This window comes from Acanthopagrus latus, chromosome 2 (genome assembly GCF_904848185.1).
Source record: "Acanthopagrus latus isolate v.2019 chromosome 2, fAcaLat1.1, whole genome shotgun sequence".
Taxonomy (NCBI): domain Eukaryota; kingdom Metazoa; phylum Chordata; class Actinopteri; order Spariformes; family Sparidae; genus Acanthopagrus; species Acanthopagrus latus.
Genome location: NC_051040.1, coordinates 334,628 through 354,713, shown reverse-complemented (window position 1 = coordinate 354,713; position 20,086 = coordinate 334,628). Strand labels below are relative to the sequence as shown.

Below are 20,086 nucleotides of genomic sequence, written 5' to 3'. Positions count from 1 at the left end.
GGTCACAAACCAACACGGGACTCGTAGCTGGTCTCAGTCTGCTGCAGGTTTGATCAAAATTACAATAATACTTTTAAAGAATGACATAATCAAAAAGAAAATCTAAGCATCTTTTTTGTATTATTATTATTATTAAAGGTACACTTATGTAGTTTTTAGTTGAGAACAAATTTAATCAAAATCATTATCAAAATGTGAAAACAAAACAGTTTTGACATTATGATATACATGTACTGTAGTTAGCATGCTAACCACCTAGCATCAGATTAAAATGTTGTTCACTGAACAGAAACAGAAATGTAAAACTGAGGCAGAGCGGTGTCAGTAGTTCACTCTTTGGTTGTCGTCACTGACTTAACTTCTACCTTTAAACACATTCATTTCAGCCATTCGTGATGATGTAATCAGGGTAATTTAATGGATTGTATTATGGGGTATTTTTGTGATGTGTTCGGTCCTGTTTTAGAGGCTTCAAGTGTACTGGACTCTTATCTGGAACGTTAAAGGCCTTTATTTTGTTTTCCTCTTGTTTTATCTGTTAGAAAATGAATTGAAAACCCTTTAATAGACCAAATACATGTTCCATTAATTGACCCTGAATTTTAGCTCAGCCTCGTAACTTTAACTAGAAACATAACCTGACTGGATCTTAAATAAAAAAATAAGGTCATTTCAAAGTACAACTTCAGAGCTTTTTTTTGAAAATGTTATCAGTAAATAACAAAGTAGTTTAACAGCCTTCTTAGTGAGGGACACACCACAGATCGCACTGAACACAACCTGAACTGATCGAAACAACTTCTGTCATATTTTATAACAAAGTCAGTTTGTATTCTGACGATCGTCCGCTCTGCGTCCGTCTGTCAGCTGACAGTTGAACTGGTCTCTGAAGGCGTCCAGCAGGTGAGGGACAGTTTCCTCCACACTGACGTCTCTCTGCAGCTCAGCGCTCAGTGATGTCACTCCTTTACCTTCGATACCACACGGCACGATGTGGCTGAACCACGACATGTCGGTGTTACAGTTCAGAGCCAAGCCGTGAGAGGTGACGTATTGACCGCAGTGGATTCCTACAGACAAAACAACCAACACACCATCAGAAGAAGCTCCTTTAATCTTTCGACCGATTTCAGTCTGCAGCAAGTTTAGAGATTTTAAAGGAACGGTGCACTCATCAGACAGTTACTGATTATGTGACTGCTCACCTGTAAAGGTAAGAGCCTTACCTTCACGTTGGCACGTTTTTACTGATGTTGTGATTAAGAGGTTTTTAACTTACTGCACTCTTGAGTGCCTATACTAGTAATATTTGATATCTTATTTGACAAGCAATTTAGAACAACAAGATGTTCTGACTGAGAAACAGACTGAATCGAGACGTTTAGGAGAAGAAACCTGAACTGTGGGACGGTCGTGTAGTCGTACCGATAGCGCAGATCTTGTTGTCTCCGATCCAGACGCCGGTGTGAGGAGACGTAGATGCTTCAAGGCCGAAATGGCTGCAAAGGGAGATGATGGTCTTCTCCAGCTCACAGACGTACCAGCGAACACTCTGAGGATCAGATCAGACGTTAACGTGACTCCAGTCACATTCAAACACATTCAACTCCAGAACAAACCACTTCAGACCTTCTTGAAGCAGCTCAGATTGAGGACCGGGTAGCAGACCAGTTGTCCCGGCCCATGGAAGGTGATGAGTCCTCCTCGGTTGGTGCGGTGGACGTCAGCCCCCAGCAGGTGCAGACGGTCCAGCAGGTGGGCGGGGTAAGGTTTATGGCGGATCCCGGTGGTATAGACGGGCGGGTGCTGGCAGAGCAGCAAAGCGTGAGCCGGACCAGACCTGTGGCGGTTTACATAGACCTGCTGCAGCCGCAGAGCCTCCTGGTAGGAGACCAGGCCCAGACGGACCACCTCCACCACGGGCCTGCTGCCATTCATCAGGACTGGAATTAGACCAGAGACATTTAAACACAGCGTCTGTCACGTCATCACATTTCAGTGTTTTCATCTTTTATTTGAGAACTAAAAACACAAACTGCCTCCAATGAGACAAAAGAACAGTAATGAAATGTAAGTGAGTGAATGTTTCTTTGTATATAACACTTGTTGTTTCTATGTCTGCCCTTGATTGTGTTTGCACTTGAATGTACGCAGCTATGATGACTAAATCTCCCCTCAGAGATCAATAAAGTTATCTATCGATCATTATTAACAGGTGAGTCGAGGTGACAGCAGTGAGACTGAAATCACAGCCTCAACACAACCTGAGCGTGCAGTTTCATCTCAGCTGTATTTACATTTAGCAGCAGTTTGTCTAAAGTCTTACACTGCTGGCAGCCATGCAACTGTCACCGTGACAGGCAGCCAGGGGGAGCCGGGATTCAAACCAGCAACCTCCCGATTACTAGAAGACCTGCTCAGCTAGAGCTGCTTCAAGTGTTTTACCTGTTGATGTCCCGCTCAGCTCCCAGCTCTGCTCTTCTACCTGCTCCTCTAACTGCTCCTCTATCTGCTCTTCTACCTGCTCCTCTAACTGCTCCTCTACCTCTAACTGCTCCTCTACCGCTAACTGCTCCTCTATCTGCTCCTCTAACTGCTCCTCTACCTCTACCTGCTCCTCTACCTGCTCCTCTACCTCTACCTGCTCCTCTACCTCTAACTGCTCCTCTACCGCTAACTGCTCCTCTATCTGCTCCTCTAACTGCTCCTCTACCTCTAACTGCTCCTCTATCTGCTCTTCTACCTGCTCCTCTACCGCTAACTGCTCCTCTATCTGCTTCTCTATCTGCTCCTCTAACTGCTCCTCTAACTCTAACTGCTCCTCTATCTGCTCCTCTACCTCTAACTGCTCCTCTATCTGCTCCTCTACCTCTACCTGCTCCTCTATCTGCTCCTCTAACTGCCCCTCTACCTGCTCCTCTACCTCTAACTGCTCCTCTACCTCTAACTGCTCCTCTATCTGCTCTTCTACCTGCTCCTCTACCTCTATCTGCTCCTCTAACTGCTCCTCTACCGCTAACTGCTCCTCTAACTGCCCCTCTACCTGCTCCTCTACCTCTAACTGCTCCTCTACCTCTAACTGCTCCTCTATCTGCTCTTCTACCTGCTCCTCTACCTCTAACTGCTCCTCTACCTCTAACTGCTCCTCTAACTGCTCCTCTACCGCTAACTGCTCCTCTATCTGCTTCTCTATCTGCTCCTCTAACTGCTCCTCTATCTGCTCCTCTACCTCTAACTGCTCCTCTAACTGCTCCTCTAACTCTAACTGCTCCTCTATCTGCTCCTCTAACTCTAACTGCTCCTCTACCTGCTCCTCTAACTGCTCCTCTACCTCTAACTGCTCCTCTACCTGCTCCTCTAACTGCTCCTCTACCTCTATCTGCTCCTCTATCTGCTCCTCTAACTGCTCCTCTACCTGCTCCTCTACCTGCTCCTCTAACTGCTCCTCTACCTGCTCCTCTAACTGCTCCTCTATCTGCTCCTCTACCTCTAACTGCTCCTCTATCTGCTCCTCTAACTGCTCCTCTACCTGCTCCTCTACCTGCTCCTCTAACTGCTCCTCTACCTCTAACTGCTCCTCTACCTGCTCCTCTGACTGCTCCTCTACGTGCTCTCACTGCGCGACGCCATTGTTGTTATGAGTGTGCACCTTCTTCCTCGTTGGTGATATTGGACGTGCTTCACTTCCGGTGTTCCTCAGCCGCGTGTCGGCCCCTGCGGGCCGGAGGACCGACTCGTCCGGTCCCGCCTCCCCGCGGGCCGCAGCCAGCCCTCGCTGGTTTCGGCGGCGGCAGGGCGGGGTTTGTTGTGAGAGCGGACCGGAGAGAGAAGACTCACCAGGGAAGATGGCGACCGCAGGGTCCGCCAAACGGCCTGGCAGACCGGCCAGCACAGCCGCCGGCAGGTACCGGTCCGGGTCCGGGCGTGGAGCCGGGTCCGGGTCCAGCCCGCCGGAGAATGAGAAGAAGAAGTGCTCGGTATGTGCGGAGGGGCAGCCCGGCGGCAGTCCGCCTTGCGGACCCCCGGCCTGTCCACTGTGCTTTGCCCAGAGACACTCCGGCAGCGAAGAGCGGCTCCGGAGGAGGAGTGACCCCGAGAGGAGCAGCAGCAGGCCGGGCAGGAGGGACTGCGACAGCCGAAGAGGTGAGTGCGTGTGCCGGGGAAACCACAGCTCACAGTCCGCTGAACGAGCCCCGCCGCCGGGCGTCTGCTCTACAAAACTACCGACAGAACACAGAAGCGGTCCAGTCGAACTTTTACAAGTTTCCAGAGAGCAGCAGGAGGCCGGAGGAGTTTATGATCCTGTGAGTCAACCTGACTGACTCTGGATCAGTTTATTCACAGTACTGACGTTAAACAGGCAGAATGTGGTTTATCTTATCTGTCTACCTAGTTCTGAACTGAGCAGAGCTGATCTCAGGTCAGTGAGAGGTGTCTGAGGGTCGTGCTGAGGTGTGCAGGTTCCAGTCAGACCCGAACCCGAACCCGAACCCGAACCCTGCCTGAGGAGTCTGCTGTGAGAACATGTCCAGACGTGTCAGCTGCTGCTCTGCACCAGCACTGGGCTCCTCAGCTGCAGTCTGATGGATTCAAAATCGATTTTTGATAAATAATAGATAATTAATTTCTTCAACTGACTTGAACTGAAACGCCTGTTAACCTCAGGACTGTCCTGAGCGATTGAACCCCAGCAGTCTCTCTTTATATCTGTGGAGGAGTCCCTGCTGATCAATAATCAGGACTGTCTCCTGGCAGTCTTGATCTTTTTAATCATTTTTGTGTCAGATTAAATACTTTGATCTGCCGGGTGTTTAAGTCACTGAACCTACCAGTAAAACAATTATGTCTGCTTATTTTAACTACAGTAGCGCTGAAGAGTCTTTTTTGTTTGATTATAATTTAAAACACGAACGTCTGTGTTTCAGTCTGATGATGCGTTTAGGTGCTCAGACACATGAATCACTTCAGTTGCTTTGTCTGTTCAGAGTTCTTCGTGTCTCCGGCTCTCATCCCAAAGAGTTCTGACGTTTTATCAGCCGGGAAACACAAGGTGGGTGTGATTTACAGACAGCCCTGAACGCAGCACATTCAGCTGGGTTTGCTGATGTTTAACAGGCTGATCTTCTTCGTCTTCTTCTTCTTCTTCTTCTTCTTCTTCTCTGTGTCTCAGCTGTTGCTGTGTGAGGACAGAGAGGATGTCAAGAGAAGGAACATCTGTAAAGACGATTCAGTGCGACGTGAAGAAGAGCCTGTGAGTCACAAACAACATGTCACACGTTTCCTGTCCGTCAGTTTGATTTTGGGTTCTTAAATTCGTTGTTTTTCTTAGGGAGTTCTGTCAGACTCAGAGAACGAGGAGCCGATCAGCAGGAGGATCAGAAACATCTCGGCCTTCATCAGGAAAACTAAGACCTGTGCAGCCTTCACCGGGTCGCTCTTTCAGCTTCATCACCAACAGTATTATCATGACTTCATGTGACAGCCTGTGTGACCTCCGATCTGTGTTCTTCTTCTTCAGTGGTTCTCAGAGGAGTCAGAGCTGCACTGACCCAGTGGAGGACCGAGGAGGGAAGATTAAGACCGTCACCCAGCCGGCCCTGATGGACAGAGTACGTTACAACGAGTCTACCTGAAGTTCAAACATTTTACATTTGAATTGGATGTTTCTGCCTCTAAACACATGAGGAGAACAGGTTTCAGTCTCGTCAGCGATACTCCAGTGTTGGAGGATATTAAATCTCTCTGAACACCTCACTGGCTCCTGGTTCTGCTTACTGGTTCTCTCTGTTCCTCTCTGCTCCGACAGGTTGGTATCAGTCACAGCTTCACAGCAGGAATCCTCCTCTCCTCTGAGAACAGTCGCTCCGTCTCGGCGCCCATCACTGCCCCTGACCGCAGGCTCACCTGGCGAGCTGTTGTCTCATCGTCGTCACTGACTCCTCTGGCCCTCCCTCCAGCCAGATCCGAGCGCTCCATCAGCCCAGAGAGCAACGACAGCATCTCTGAAGAACTCAACCATTTCAAGCCCATCGTCTGTTCGCCGTGCACGCCACCCAAACGGCTGCCAGACGGCCGCCTAATGGAGCCCACCATCGTGAAGTCCACGCCCAGGAACCTAACCCGAGGCCTGCAGAAGGCCACCAGCTACGAGGCCAGTCCTGCCGTCCTGCAGAAGTGGAGGCAGATCGAACTTGACCGGCAGAGTCTCAAAGTGAACTCCAAGGCGACACTGACGAGCCCCGTCAACGAGCTCCACAACAAGGCCGGCGGAGGGGAGGACGGGGCTGCGAAGACTCTTCAGCCCTCGGCAGGACGGGATGGAGACGGAGTGACGGCCGTCAACAAGAGAAGGCTGCTGTTCGACCCTGCAGACACAGACTCCTTCCAGAAACAAGCGGTAAAGATCCGGGTCCCTGCGATCCGCTACAGCAGCGAGGCCACTCTCAGAGCAGGATCAGACTTTGAGGCGATGGTCGGCGCTCCAGAGTCCTGCAGCGGAGGAGCGCTCTTCAGTCGGAAACAGTCGTTCTCTCCGTACACCAAGAACTCTGGTTTCCAGTCATGTAAGTTAGTGCCAAAGGACTCACAGAGTCCGAGGAAGGAGTCCGACAGCAGCCTCCACAACCAGTCTACCTCAAGGAGGGGCAAGAAGAGGGAGCAGAAGACCAAACACTTGGACTCGGACCGGGACTCGGACCTGAAGAGGAGCCGGTCGGTCAGTCAGGAGGCTTTTGACGAGCGTTACATCCGTCAGATCCAGCAGGAGCGTCAGGACCGAGCGCTCGCCCTGAAGCTGCAGAGACAGTTTGACCTGGAGAACCAGACCGTCAACCGCAGGAGGAGCCCGGACACCTACTTCCTGCGTTCATGGATGTCCAATCAGAACCGCAGGAGGCGTGGCCTCCGGAGATCCAGACGAATCAACAAGAAGCACTAGAGAGGAGTCGTCTGCCGACTCAGCACAAAGACAGCTTCATATATGCAACGAGAGGACGGCGGCAGGTCGATGAATGTTTGAGCTCAGAGATGCTGCTGAGGTCAGAAAACGATTCTTCCAAACATTTTCAATTCTTCACCAGCAAATCACTAAAACTGTCAGTCTGACATCATCACGCCTGAGGACAGTCCAGAGGTCACATATCAATCAGCCAATCAAAGAAAGCCATAGATGCTGTCAATCAACATGATAGAGACAAAACGTGGCTGTTTGACTGCAGCAGCACTTCCTGCTGCAGGTTCACCGTGTGACACTTGAATCAATCAATCAAAACTCTTTAAACCAGATTCTGACATTTTAAAGCTCCTGATTGTTTAATGTTGACCGTGTGATGGAGGACAAACTGATGTCTGTTCAGCTGAGTCCATCACTTCACACCTGATATTAACCTGCGTCCCGGTCTGATGTCACTTCCTGCTCTGTATGAAACAAACCCGTCCATCACTGAGACAAACAGACTCCATGTTTCTACTCAAAGACAGAAAGAAGTTCATGTAGAACATTTGCTGAATTAACAAGAAGGTCCAAATAATGCAGAATGAGTCAGAGACAGAGTTTCACAGAGTTTATAAAGTTTGTTTTAACTCAACAACTCTCAAAAGTCTGGTGATGTCGTGGTTATTAATGTAGCTGTACTTAGAGCTGTCCACCTGTAATCAGATTACTGAGGACACAGGTTGACACCAGGTGTGAACAGCGTCTGGTTGACACACAGTGAACCTGCAGCTTCATGTTCAGTCTCCATGACTCTGAGTCAATGTGTCGGCGCTGCAGGACTCACAGAGACTGAAGGAGTCCCGCTGAGCGACCTGTGTTCGCCTCCTTTCACTTCCTGTATCTGCGTCCTCCAGCAGCCGAGGATTATGGGACATTCCTGCTCTAAAATCCATCAGATCAGTAACTTCCTCCCACTGTGGTTACTGGTCCTGCGGCAGTCTTCCAGTCGGAACTCCGTCAGACGTGGCTTGGGTGTTGAAGCAGTGGACTGACCGCCGAGGCTCATGGGTACTGTAGTCTGTACAGCAGAACAGATTGGATGAGTTAACAGATAGAAAAAGCTTTGAGGAAGAGCAGAGTCGTGTTCACATTATTTGAGTCAGAGCATCACAGTGACAGCATCACAACTACTTCCTGTTTTCACCTTGATGGTCTGCAGATTAATGAATGACCTCATCATTAGTTAAAAGCCAAGTGGAGCCGGATGTACCTGAGAAACAAAACTGATCATTAAACCAGTCAAACTGATTAAAGTCAATAAAGGACAATAATAAATAAAACATCTTAAGATCTGATCACAAACAAACAATATAATATTTATCTTATGTTCCACCACATGATGAGATAATAGACTGTGTACATATCTTGTTATGATGTAATAATAAGATCAATATTAGATTGTTTAAATGATAATGTTTGACGCTGTAACGTGACACTGATCATCAGCGATATGACTGATCAATAAAACATGAATGATTGAATGAAACAGATGTGAACAGCTGTTCTCATTAACAACAGTAACACTGAACCACACACAAGTACAAATACCTCCATGTACAATAACTGCAGTAAAAGTACACAAGTATCATCAGCAGCATGTCGTCAGGATTGTTGAAGCAGTTCAGTTTGTTCATTTGTGCAAAATCCTCAACTGTATAAAATGTTTCTGTCAATTATTCAGCCTTTAAAACGTGATGAAAAGATTTGGACCTGTTTCAGTTTAAACCTGGAGACAGGAAATGAACAGAACCGTCGCTGCTCCACGGTGATGACGGTACCGACAGTCTGGGTCGGTCCTCCTTCGCCAAACTCTTCACTTTATTATATTTAAGTAATCCAGTGTTCAGGTGCGCTCTGTCGTCATGATCCATCCTGACACCTGCTGTGTGTTACAGGTCGTGTCAGTAGAATTCTTGTGTTGTTGAACTTCAGGACGTTTCTGTCTCGTGAACAAAAAACAAGTGTGAAGATCATCTGAAGCTCCGCTTCTGAACACTGACTTCATGCAGCTTTAAGGCGGATTGAACAGCAGATGTGTCAGATGATAACAGTGTAATGTTCCAGCAGCAGGAAGAGGTCCTCAAAATTATTGATCACTTCTGTTGTTTCCTCTTTAATGTGAAAACGACTTCAGCTGCACATCTTCATTTTACATTCCTGCAGATAAAATGTTTGAAATTATCCTTTTTTATTTATTTTACTAAATTCAATCGACTCCTCACAGAGAAGTGCGTGTGTGTGTGTGTGATGCCGACAGTTTGATGATCTGCGGCTGCTGAAACCAACAAAACCTGAAACAAAACAAAGGAGTCTTGTCGTCTTTGCTTACACACACACACATTTCTGATCAATGATCAATACTCATCAGGAAGGTCTAAAGACTTTTGATCAGCTCATCCTCTGCTTCATTTTACTTACACCTTTTTACTCCACTACATGTATTTGGTAAGTTTAGTCACTAGTTACTTTACAGATTACATGCTGCAGTATGAAGTTGACAGATTTAACATCAACACACGGAGGCTCGTGATGGACAGGAAAGTAATCTGTAACTAGTAACTAAATCTGAGGAGCAGACATATAACACGTCATGTTAGAGGTATTTAAGTGTCTTTACGTTTACTCGAGTATGACCTCACACTTCACACAGCAGCTGTCAGGCTGACTGTTGAGTGATTGATGGCGCTGCTACGTCACACGCGTGCGGTGGTTCACACAGCTGGGAGAGCCAATCAGAAGCGTCCAGGTCACAGGTCTGTCTGTAGCGGAAGAGAAGATGGCCGCCGCGAGGAACGGGAAGAGCGGACTGCTGGAGAAAGTAAGGAATAAGTTTAAATGTGTTGATTTGGCGTTGAGCAGGGAGGAGCAGGGAGGAGCAGGACTGTCTGTGGGACTGAAGCAGAGCCGAGGTTTTCTCTCTGAGAGCCGGAAACTGAGACTGCAGTGCTGCAGTTAGCATGCTAACGTTAACGTAGCATGCTAACTGCAGCGCCGCATTTTCTGCACATGTATACGAATTATAAATACATGAGTTAATAACGGTGCTAATAAAGAAGCCGGGCTGTTGGAGCCTGCTGTCCTCGTGACGTCTTCAGACTGCAGCCGTTTCTTCAGTTCGCAGTTTCCGGCTGTTACACACAGCAGCTGCTCCATCTGCAGCACCAAACTCCACTCACAAAGCAGCCAATTTAACTTTATTAACCAGTTCGAGCATCACAGTCAGTCTGACTGCAGCTGCTGTTAGCGGCAGATTGTTGCGTTCGGCGGACGTGTGTGGTGCTGAACTGCTGCTGTGTTTTTACTGATTTTACTGCATTGGGAGAAAAGGAGGGAGTCTGTTCACCCAGAGTTCAGTCAGAAACACTTTATATTTTAATTTGTGACGATGAACCTTTCGGCTTCATCCAACGACATGTTAATGCTGGAATCTGTTAAAGATACAGGACATTTAAAATGAAGTGAACTGTAAACAGTAATTGTTCTTTATAAGTAAAGTTGTTGACTGCGATGAGCTGGCAACTCATCCAGGGTGAACCTGGCCTTCGCCCATTCTGTGAACTGGATGTGGCCCCAGTAAGGCCCGCAGCCTCTTAGGGGGAAGCAGCAACATCCCGCGACCCTCACGGACAAGCGGAAAGACAACGAAACGAAACGAAAGTTGTTAGACTTCAGCGTCTCTGTCTCCTGTAATAGTCTGCATAATCTGTAACTGTATGATCTCCAGCTGCACACTGAAACCTTTAAAACACATCTTCTCTCTCCAGCTGTTTGCCTGGAGCTCTCACTCAAACCCCACATGTTCTTCCTCCGTCCAGCTGTTTAACTGTGTGTTCAGATTATTGAGCTCTGACACTTTATCAACTCAAACACTGTTAGTGTGTATTCGTGCTGCTTGCTGCAGTTTATTTCTGTTCTTATTTTAAGAACTTTCAAGTATTATTTCTTTTTTAATTTCCTGAATTTGTTTCTAACACATTATCTCCTTTAAGCTTCTCTAAAGTTTATATTAATATTCGGGTTTTAGCAGTAAACCATTTTTTAGGTTTATACTAAGTTATAGGTATGTTATTGATATTTTGTGAAATTAAGATTTTTTACTGTTTTTTCAACCAGAAACAAACCTGGTTTTTGTCCTTTAAGGGCTCCTGTAGCTGAGAGTAATACTTGTTTCAGTGTGACATGTTCTGACATCATTCTGGAAGAATCATGTCATAAATGGTGATGAAGACAAGAATGAACTTGAATAAATCGACATGATATATTACTACTTATTACTGTGAAAATAACAAAGAAACAGTTTGTTTTTGCTTTAATACAAGTATTAGAAATATCAATTATGATAAACTGAGTTATTAAACATGTCCTGACTTTGTGATCAAGCAGTAATTTGCAGTTTTTTGTGTTTCAGTGGAGGATCGATGAGAAACCGGTGAAGATTGATAAATGGGATGGCGCTGCAGTGAAGAATTCTCTAGATGATGCTGCCAAGAAGGTCGACTTCATGCTTTTATTCTGAAAGATCCTCCAGGAACCTTCCTGTCATCATCACTAACCCTGTCTGTGTGCGCCCCCTTCAGGTGCTCCTGGAGAAGTATTGTTACGTGGAGAACTTCCAGTTGGTGGACGGTCGTCTGTTGATCTGCACTGTCTCCTGTTTGTTCGCTATGTTGGCGCTTGTTTGGGACTACCTGCACCCGTTCCCTGAGTCCAGACCGGTGCTGGCCTGCTGCGTCATCTCATATCCTTCAATCCTTCAGTGTGCTCACCTGAGCTCACCTGGGCCCACATGTTAACTTTAGTTCTTAGACATTTTTGGAAATTAAGATGCAGAAAACAGCCGTGCACATGTGGCTGAGGCTTTATAGAGTCAGCAGTGTTTGATACAGTTCCTTCTGCTGTATGTGATTGGTTGATGTTCCTTAGCCCCGCCTCCCTCACATACTTCATCATGATGGGCATCCTCACTCTCTACACCTCCTATAAAGAGAAGAACATCTTCCTGGTGGCGCTGCAGAAAGATCCAGCTGGGATGGATCCAGATCACATCTGGCAGCTGTCTTCCTCCCTGAAAAGGTCTGAACCTTTACCCACAATGCACTCTGATGGAGTTTTAGTGTCATTGGCAGTCCTCATAATGTGTGCGATGACGATGTTGTGTCTCTCAGGTTCGACGACCAGTACACCCTCAGAGTCTCCTTCTCTGACGGGAAGACAAAGATCTGGAGAGAAGCCGAGTTCACCAAGTCGGTGTCGGTGTTCTTCGACGAGCACGGGACTCTCGTGATGGACCAGTTCGAGAAGAGCGTTTCTAAACTGCACGACACGCTCGCCACTGACAAGAAGACCAAATAATAGCAATCACATTCATCTATGACACAGCTGGACTGCGTGACGGTCCTCTGACGCTCACATCACTGCTTTCACGTCACCTCTGTCGGCTCCTCTCCACAGAAACGAGAAACCAGTGAACTGTGACGAGAACGAGATCAGTCCAGTGTTTTAGAACGGTTTCAACACAATATTGATAAATCGATCGAGTCTATACAGGAAACAAACGTTACAGTTAGAACCACCCTTATTTTATTGTTTTCTGTTTGAAGAGTCTGAACTCCGATTTTATTTGCTTCTGTCTTTCATTTGTTCTTGATTTTGTATTGTTCAGTAAAGCGTCAACTCAGTTTGGAATAAAAACATTTGTCATAAAAGCTGAAACTCTGAGTGAACTTGTGTTTCTGTCTGTTTGAACTTTGACGATTATTGGTCTTGAGCAGCTCAACACATCATTTGATAAATATTAACAAACTGGTTAAACGTTATTTTTCTGTTTTTTAAAAAAATATTTCTTCTCCACACGACTTCGTTGAAATGCTCCAAAGGCTAGACCGTCCCATTTAAGAACGGCTGACGAGGTCAACAAGGTCTCTGAAGGACTCGCCTTCAAAGACCACACAGGCCGGGTCCTTCAGAGAAAGCTGTCAAACAAATGTAGTGGAGTAAAAAGTACAATAATTCCCTCTGAGATGAGATGAGATGAAGAGTATGAATGTGAAGTTGCATGAAATGGAAATACTCAAGTGAAGTAACTTGAGTTTGAATTAGTACAATACGTGATATACTTAGTTACTTTCCATGTTACAAATACTGGTGATAATGTAATCGAGTACAGGTGAAGTGTTGTAATGATCTCAGTTACACAAAGATTTTGTTTGTCAAGTTTTATCTTCACTGTTTCCACTGATGAGTGTAACTAAGTACCTTCCCTGAAGTACAGCTTTCTGCTTGACCTCTGACCTCTGACCTCTGACCTCTGACACAGTGTCTGGCCTGTGATTGGCTCCACAGCGCCCCGCGCGGCCGACACAAACTTTGTAGGTGGTGTAGTTACTTCCTGTTTGTCCGGAGCAGATCCTCCGGTGTCCTCTCGGTCCTCCTCTGTTGTCTCGTGTCTCTCTGTCGAACTCATCTGTCCTTTGTTCCGGCTCGTTTCTGCTCCATCAGCCGGACCCTCACAGAACCACCGGCTAACGTGAACCCGCACCGGGAGGACCTGTATCCAGTGTCCGGGACACAGCGCACAGAGCCGGGCTGAGCTCGCATGAGGAGCCGGTGTTTGTGTGGTTCTCCTCCGGTCCTGATGGATTTCACATAGACTGCTGCTCCTCTCGAACCGCGAATAATGCGCCGTCTGGTGCTAATGCTAATTAGACTCTCTGCTAATTAGCTTCGTTGCTAACCATCTAGTCTAACTAGTCAAATTAGCTAACGCTGCCTGACCTCCTCGACATTATCTCCGCCTCTTAAAGTGCCTGTTTTTTAAAGCTAGTTTGGTTGAATCAGTCAAAGCTAAAGGTGGCTAGCCTCGGCTAAACTGGGTTTAAATGTCGTTTGAGTTTTAAATGTTGAGTTCAGAGGTTTGAGACCAGCTCCTGTGTGGTGTTTATGACTTGAGTCAGTAAGTTTTTGAATGTAGTTTGGTTGATGCAGGCAGAGAGCTGATCTGGAGTCAGTCTGTATCTTTAATGTTCACAGTTTACTTTAGTTTACTTTAGTTTAGTTTTGGACTTTTTCTAGATGAGGTTTTGAATGTGAGCTTGTCTGGTTTACAGAGATGATCCATTTCAGGCAGTTTCTGTTTGTAACCGTTCAATTATAGTTTAAGTTTGTTTAAGTTGATTTCAGACCAGGTTTAAGTTTAGACAAGTGAACTGATCCTGTGTTCAGCCGGGTTAAAACTGACGTCTAGAAGCAGATAGTCCCTGTTGTAGTCACATGTCATTGTTTGGTTGACTTCAGACCATCTCTGGTGTAAATCCAGACTAGATGTAGTCTGTCCTGGTTAACACAGGTGGTGTTGGATCTGAGGTCTTTGTTGGTGTTTGACAAGTTTGTTCAAGTCTAGACGGGGTTTAGTCCCAGTTTTAGCTCATGATGGCAGAGCTCCAACAGACTCCCACCTCACTTTGCTGCTGCCGTAAATCCCTGCCCGTCTCGGGGGGCCGGTGTGTTGGGGACTCTGGCCGGCCCTCAGCGAGTCCGGGTCCCGGGTCCCCGCGGTGCCCAATGGTGGATGTGGCATCGGCATCAAACTTCCGCTGCTTCCAGCTCCAACACTTCCATCTGGACCTGCGGCTGAACTTTGCTGTGAAGGAAATGAGCGGCTGGTTGGTTCTGGACCTCGTCCCGATCCAGCCGGGGGTCCAAACCCTGGTTCTGGACTCCCACTCCTCACTCCTTATCCACTCCATAGACTCCAAGGTCCCCGGGGTCGGACTGGAGGAGCCTGTGTCCCTGACGTACCGGGTTGACCCGTTCACAGACTACGGCTCCTCACTGAACATCAGCCTGCCGGCAGCAGCTGTGAAGCCGGGCCAACTGATCCAGATCACAGTCCGCTACACCACCACAGATGGGCCTGCGGTAAGAAACCAGAACACTTTTATTGATTTGGTTATTTCCAGTGATTATCAAACAATCACTCAGCGTGTCAGAGCGGTGGGGAGCCGACAGAAAGATTCTGCTGTCATGTGAGATGTGGGCGCCTGTGATGATGATGATGGTGATGATGATGATGATGATGGTGATGGTGTGTGTATGCGTGTGTGTGTAGATCTGGTGGCTGGACTCAGAGCTGACCTGTGGTCAGTCTCGTCCTCTGGTCTTCACTCAGGGTCACTCGGTGTGTAATCGCTCCTTCTTCCCCTGCTTCGACACACCGGCTGTGAAGAGCACATACACGGCGACAGTCAGGGTGAGTCGTGACCTCTGACCTCACTCACCTGCACTCACCTGCACGGTGTTAGACTGTCAGCTCGGACATTTGAGTTCTTTAATTTGTCTGATCATTAAGGGTGCATCATTTGTTTAAAACGTTAAAAACAAACTCAAGTTCTGAGCAGAGAGTGAATCTGCAGGTTCCAGACGGAGTGACGGTTCTGATGAGTGCATCTCGGAGCTCGTACTCCAAACAGGACCGGGTCTTTGAGTTCTCCATGGAGTTTCCTGTTCCGTCCTACCTGGTAGCGTTGGTGGCAGGAGATCTGCAGCACGTCGATGTCGGCCCACGGTGAGTCACCGTCCCTGCTCTGCTCCCTGTTCTGGTTCTGGTCCCTGCTCTTCTCCGTGTTCTGGTCCCCGTTCTGGTCCCCGTTCTGGTCCCTGTGGTCTTCTTATCCTCTGCAGGCTCTTGTGTTCTCAGTGTTTGTTGTCTCCAGGAGTCGGGTGTGGGCGGAGCCATGTCTGCTGGCGTGTGCGGTGAAGAAGCTCGGGGGCAGCGTGGAGCGCTGGCTGGGCGTGGCTGAGGAACTGTTTGGACCGTACCTGTGGGGCAGGTGAGCTCAGACTCCAGCAGGTGCTACAGGTATTATGTGAATGATTAATAAGTGACGACACCCCCTCAGGTGTGACATCGTGTTCCTCCCCCCCTCGTTCCCCATCGTTGCCATGGAGAACCCCTGCCTCACCTTCATCATCGCCTCCATCCTGGAGAGCAGCGAGTTCCTGCTGATCGACGTCATCCATGAGATCGCTCACGGCTGGTTCGGCAACGCTGTCACAAACGCCACCTGGGAGGAGATGTGGCTGAGTGAAGGCCTCGCCACCTACGCTCAGCGCCGGATCACCACTGAGGCTTACGGTAAGAGTACTGCAAGTACTTCTACTTCTACTACTACTGAAGCCCAGGTGGTGATGGTTCCGTCCTCATCTGCAGGTGATGCATTCACCTGTCTGGAAACTGCCGTCCGATTGGACGCTCTCCATAGACAGCTGCGTCTCCTTGGAGACAACAACCCTGTGAGCAAACTGCAGGTCAAATTTGAGCCAGGTAACACACACACACACACGCGCATGCACACACAAATGCGAACATACGCGCGCACCTGTGAGTGGTGTCACTCAGGGTGTTTACATGCACAGCTTAGTCAGATTACAGCCATAGTTCGACTCTGCTGCTCAGTTGGAAAACTGCAATTATCCAAGTGTACATGCCGGTGAGAAAACCGGATTATTGGGCCAAAGCATGTCAGACCCGGTACGCTAGGTGGCGCTGTACCCATTTCAACTAGTGGTAACAGAAACACCTCCGGCTGACCTCTTTACGTCACCAGCTGCCTCGGTATTCAAGAAAGATGGCGTACGAAGAGCGAGACGAAGCTACATCTTTGTACACTTCGTATATGGTGTACATGATAATTACACAAACTAGATGCATGATGGCGCTCTTTCTTGTGGTGATTTCGGAGAAAAGACGCCGCTGCCGTCCTTCTACTTCTGGCTCACGGGCCCGGGGAAAAATCTTGCACCTGCGCAGAACGCAAAAATCTGATCAGATCTGATGGAGCGTATACATGCAGGAGTCATGCGACTATCAGTCGAATAATCTGGGTGCTTTAATTCGACTATGAGAAATCCGATCTGGTCTGATTTTAGTCAGACTGAGGTGTATACCTGCATCTTCAAGATACGATCATAGTCGGACTGACAGTAACTCGGTTTTGTTAAGCGTCATGTAAACACACTGACTGTGACTCTGTGTCGTCTGCAGGTGTGAACCCCAGCTGCCTGATGAACCTGTTCACCTATGAGAAAGGTTTCTGCTTTGTTGCGTACCTGTCGCAGCTCAGCGGAGACATCAGACGCTTTGACTGCTTCCTCAGGGTCAGCACACACACACACACACACACACACACACACACACACACACACACACAGACCTGACTCGCACTGGTTCAGTGTCCACGCCTTTATGGAAATCATCATCTTATCTCTATTCAAATACATTTGCCGTGTGTGTGTGTGTGTGTGTGTGTGTGTGTGTGTGTGTGTGTGTGTGTGTGTGTTCAGGATTATATCTCAGAGTTTAAGTTTAAGAGCGTCGTGGCTCAGGACCTCATCGACTACTTCCTGGGTTACTTCCCCGAGCTGAAGGATGCTGCTGTCGCCCAGAGAGAGGGTGAAAAATTAAATAAAATTCTTGATTTATCATCACACAATCTCCAAAATTCGTTTGTTTGGTTTATTTGCCTTTAAAGTGTAAGTGTGTTGGACTGAGGCTGTGACATCACTTCCTCTGTCTCAGGTCTGGAGTTTGAGCGCTGGCTGAGTGGTTCTGGTCCTCCTCTGTACGAGCCCGACCTGTCAGCAGGCGGCGCTCTGACGCAGCCTGTTCAGGATCTGTGTGTTCTGTGGAAGAGCAGCGACGGCCGCGACCTGCACACCGTGTCGACCTTTGACCTCTCAGCCTGGAGCACCTTTCAGATCGTCCTGTTCCTCGACCGCATGCTCGACCTGTCGCCTCTCACACACGGTACACACTCATAACACTCAAGCTTATCATAGTGATGTCAGAGTGTGACATCATGGGGGACTCACTCACAGGCGCAGTCAGGAAGCATGGCATCACTGTGACCCGTCTCTGTCTGTCTCCAGATGTGATGGCGGCTCTGTCTGCTTGTTACTCGTCTCTGTTTGATGGTCTGAACGCTGAGGTTCAGATCCGCTGGCTGCAGCTGGTCGTCAGGAACAGTTTCTATCCTGAACTGCCGCGAGTACGAGCCTTCCTCCACAAACACGTGAGTAATGAACTTCAGTGATACTGTAGCGCGAGAGGGGGACAGAGTGTGAGGGGGTGGAGTCCAGGGGGCGGGGGGTGCGACAGGCATTTTGTAACATGCCCTCCTTCCTCTCCACAGACCTCCAGGATGTACACCGTGCCGCTGTACGACGACCTGGTTTCTGGGGTGATGAAGTGTGTTGCTGTGGAGATTTTTAACCAGACTCAGCGCCGCCTGCATCCAAACCTCAGACGGACGTTACAGCAGATCCTATTCCAGACCAGCACTGCCCCGCCCAATCAGAACGGGCCCGCTGTGTCCATCGTACCCCCCTCCCCGTCCCCACAGCTGCAGCCCGCCGCCGCAGCAACTGCCTCCACCGCTGCCAAGACGACGGCTGCCATCGCTTTACGGGATGTCAATGTCTCCGCATGAAGTCCACCTGTCCTGTCACCTGCTGGAGGCTGCGATTGGTGGCAGGAAGTCAGACTGATGATGTAAGCTGTTGCCATGGTGACACAAAGTTTGATCACTGAAGAAATAAACTCCGACAGGAAGTCCACTCCAGAGATTTGTCTAGTCCGACTCGTGGAGGAGGAGTTGGGGCTGTTTCTGATGGGGTGTGTGATCAGTCATTGGTCAGTCATTGATTAGTCATGTGACGACCTGCAGCTCACTGGACTGCTAACCCTAACCCTGATTGGCCGAGTGTCCCAGCATCTGTTCAGAGTTTAAAGATTGATGTTTTTATTCTTCTGTGCAATTTATCTGATGACTTGAAATAAGATGTGGAGTTTTGTTGATTCTGATCTGTTTCTGTTTTCTTGCTTGGTCGTATTGATGATTGATCGTGTTGATGATTGACAGCTCAGAGGCTCATTTCTGCCAAGAAACAGAAAACAGAAGCATCAGAGTCGCTGATGAATCAGAAATTCTGAATTCATCATCAGAAAGTTTGTGAATATGTTTAGTGGACTGATGAGTCAGCATTTTGTTTCCGCTTCAGTGATGCCTCAACAACATGGATGCTTTTATTCTGAAGGTTAGTGCAGGAAACGTTTGAGTGAGTTAGTCTGATAGAAGTGCTGATCCCCCTGAGGTGAGCCGGCTCAGGTGAGCCGGCCCAGGTGAGCCGGCCCAGGTGAGCCGGCCCAGGTGTCGGTCTTCATGTTCACTGACTATAATTAGAATGACTCTGATTTGAATCTTTTGTCATCACCGGCTCTGTCGCAGAACTGAGCCTCTGAACAGAACTCGTGTGATTATTTTACTTCCACCTTCAGGCTCTCACACCTGCTACACATCTGTGGGTCAGGTGTGTGCGATGTGTTCACTGTCAGCTCGTCAAACAAACTGCTGCTTTAATAACTGATTAACATGTAGCTGAACTGAACAAGACTCCTCGTTAACTCTACCTCCTGATTCTAACAAACCTGTAGACGACGGCTCGGACCGCACGCTCCGCCGGGTCCGAGTCACCTGACAAAGAAAGAAACCAGCGTCTTCACCTGAGTGGCCTTAGTGCTGCGTTCACTGCAGCTGGGAACTGAGAGGTTTCAGTTCGGCTTTGTCTTCATCCCTTTAATGACTGTTTGATCTCCAATCAGCAGCAATAATAAAGAATTCAGACAGAAACTGAAGATCACTTAGAACAGCTGACAGACAGGAAGTGAAGCCCCAGGAGAAACTGTCCTCAGTCTGTGATCAGCCACACACGCTTTTATTTTGTTAAAGCTGCCCTGCTCACACTGTCTGCTGGTGAACTGAATCATTGATCCTGATCACCACGTGATGTCACACTGATGAGTCTTCGATCAGCTAATATTATTTCTGTTTTTGGAACAATAAAGATTTGAAGCTGGGACATCTGACGGCTCCCAGCTGTCAGTGAACGCCTCTTCACAGAAAGTTTGTAATGAATGTTTGACTACAAATAAAAACTTGAAATTACAGATGGTTTGATTTGAATGTCTCGTGGGCCCAACGGGCCCTACAGTGTTGTTATTTTGGTCCAAACAGTTTAAACTGATTCAAAGTGACT

General features: G+C 48.0%; 4 protein-coding genes across 5 annotated transcripts; 3 read left to right on the top strand and 1 right to left on the bottom strand.

The window, feature by feature from the left end:
* Positions 1–101: 101 nt before the first annotated feature.
* Positions 102–3,630, bottom strand: lipt2 (lipoyl(octanoyl) transferase 2). Its single transcript, XM_037077220.1, has 5 exons — positions 3,618–3,630; positions 2,446–3,579; positions 1,630–1,943; positions 1,426–1,552; positions 102–1,070 (listed from the first exon to the last, which is right to left on the bottom strand). The coding sequence occupies exons 1-5, from the start codon at positions 3,628–3,630 to the stop codon at positions 823–825; spliced, it is 1,836 nt and encodes a 611-aa protein (XP_036933115.1). The 3' UTR covers positions 102–822.
* Positions 3,631–3,650: 20 nt separating this feature from the next.
* On the top strand, positions 3,651–8,484 carry rnf169 (ring finger protein 169). Its single transcript, XM_037084030.1, has 6 exons — positions 3,651–4,143; positions 4,986–5,050; positions 5,171–5,251; positions 5,330–5,430; positions 5,519–5,609; positions 5,807–8,484. Exons 1-6 carry the CDS (start codon positions 3,846–3,848, stop codon positions 6,935–6,937), a joined length of 1,767 nt encoding a protein of 588 aa, XP_036939925.1. The 5' UTR covers positions 3,651–3,845; the 3' UTR covers positions 6,938–8,484.
* Positions 8,485–9,666: 1,182 nt separating this feature from the next.
* spcs2 (signal peptidase complex subunit 2) lies at positions 9,667–12,706 on the top strand. Its single transcript, XM_037084042.1, has 5 exons — positions 9,667–9,812; positions 11,403–11,486; positions 11,572–11,732; positions 11,933–12,067; positions 12,160–12,706. Exons 1-5 carry the CDS (start codon positions 9,771–9,773, stop codon positions 12,344–12,346), a joined length of 609 nt encoding a protein of 202 aa, XP_036939937.1. The 5' UTR covers positions 9,667–9,770; the 3' UTR covers positions 12,347–12,706.
* Positions 12,707–13,304: 598 nt separating this feature from the next.
* Positions 13,305–19,997, top strand: rnpepl1 (arginyl aminopeptidase like 1). 2 transcript variants are annotated; one of them, XM_037083993.1, is made up of 11 exons: positions 13,307–14,911; positions 15,102–15,242; positions 15,406–15,557; positions 15,706–15,822; positions 15,892–16,127; positions 16,203–16,316; positions 17,037–17,149; positions 17,336–17,444; positions 17,571–17,798; positions 17,921–18,063; positions 18,184–19,997. In XM_037083993.1, the coding sequence occupies exons 1-11, from the start codon at positions 14,420–14,422 to the stop codon at positions 18,478–18,480; spliced, it is 2,142 nt and encodes a 713-aa protein (XP_036939888.1). In that variant the 5' UTR covers positions 13,307–14,419; the 3' UTR covers positions 18,481–19,997. The 2 variants fall into 2 exon arrangements, with proteins under 2 accessions (XP_036939899.1, XP_036939888.1); XM_037084004.1 differs by lacking the exon at positions 15,102–15,242 and having other exon boundaries at positions 13,305–14,911.
* The last annotated feature ends 89 nt before the right edge of the window (positions 19,998–20,086 follow it).

Bases quoted from the DNA above. Each gene is read 5' to 3' on its own strand.
- lipt2 (XM_037077220.1), bottom strand. The intron at 1,553-1,629 runs GTCTGAAGTGGT...TCTGATCCTCAG, and splicing joins ATCTGAGCTGCTTCAAGAAG to AGTGTTCGCTGGTACGTCTG. The intron at 1,071-1,425 runs GTACGACTACAC...TTTTGTCTGTAG, and splicing joins CAACAAGATCTGCGCTATCG to GAATCCACTGCGGTCAATAC.
- spcs2 (XM_037084042.1), top strand. From the start codon at position 9,771: ATGGCCGCCGCGAGGAACGGGAAGAGCGGACTGCTGGAGAAA. The intron at 11,733-11,932 runs ATATCCTTCAAT...CGCCTCCCTCAC, and splicing joins CTGGCCTGCTGCGTCATCTC to ATACTTCATCATGATGGGCA. The intron at 12,068-12,159 runs GTCTGAACCTTT...TGTGTCTCTCAG, and splicing joins CTGTCTTCCTCCCTGAAAAG to GTTCGACGACCAGTACACCC.
- rnpepl1 (XM_037083993.1), top strand. From the start codon at position 14,420: ATGATGGCAGAGCTCCAACAGACTCCCACCTCACTTTGCTGCTGCCGT. The intron at 16,128-16,202 runs GTAAGAGTACTG...CCTCATCTGCAG, and splicing joins GATCACCACTGAGGCTTACG to GTGATGCATTCACCTGTCTG. The intron at 17,150-17,335 runs GTCAGCACACAC...GTGTGTGTTCAG, and splicing joins GCTTTGACTGCTTCCTCAGG to GATTATATCTCAGAGTTTAA.
- rnf169 (XM_037084030.1), top strand. From the start codon at position 3,846: ATGGCGACCGCAGGGTCCGCCAAACGGCCTGGCAGACCGGCCAGCACA. The intron at 5,051-5,170 runs GTGGGTGTGATT...TCTGTGTCTCAG, and splicing joins TATCAGCCGGGAAACACAAG to CTGTTGCTGTGTGAGGACAG. The intron at 5,610-5,806 runs GTACGTTACAAC...CTGCTCCGACAG, and splicing joins AGCCGGCCCTGATGGACAGA to GTTGGTATCAGTCACAGCTT.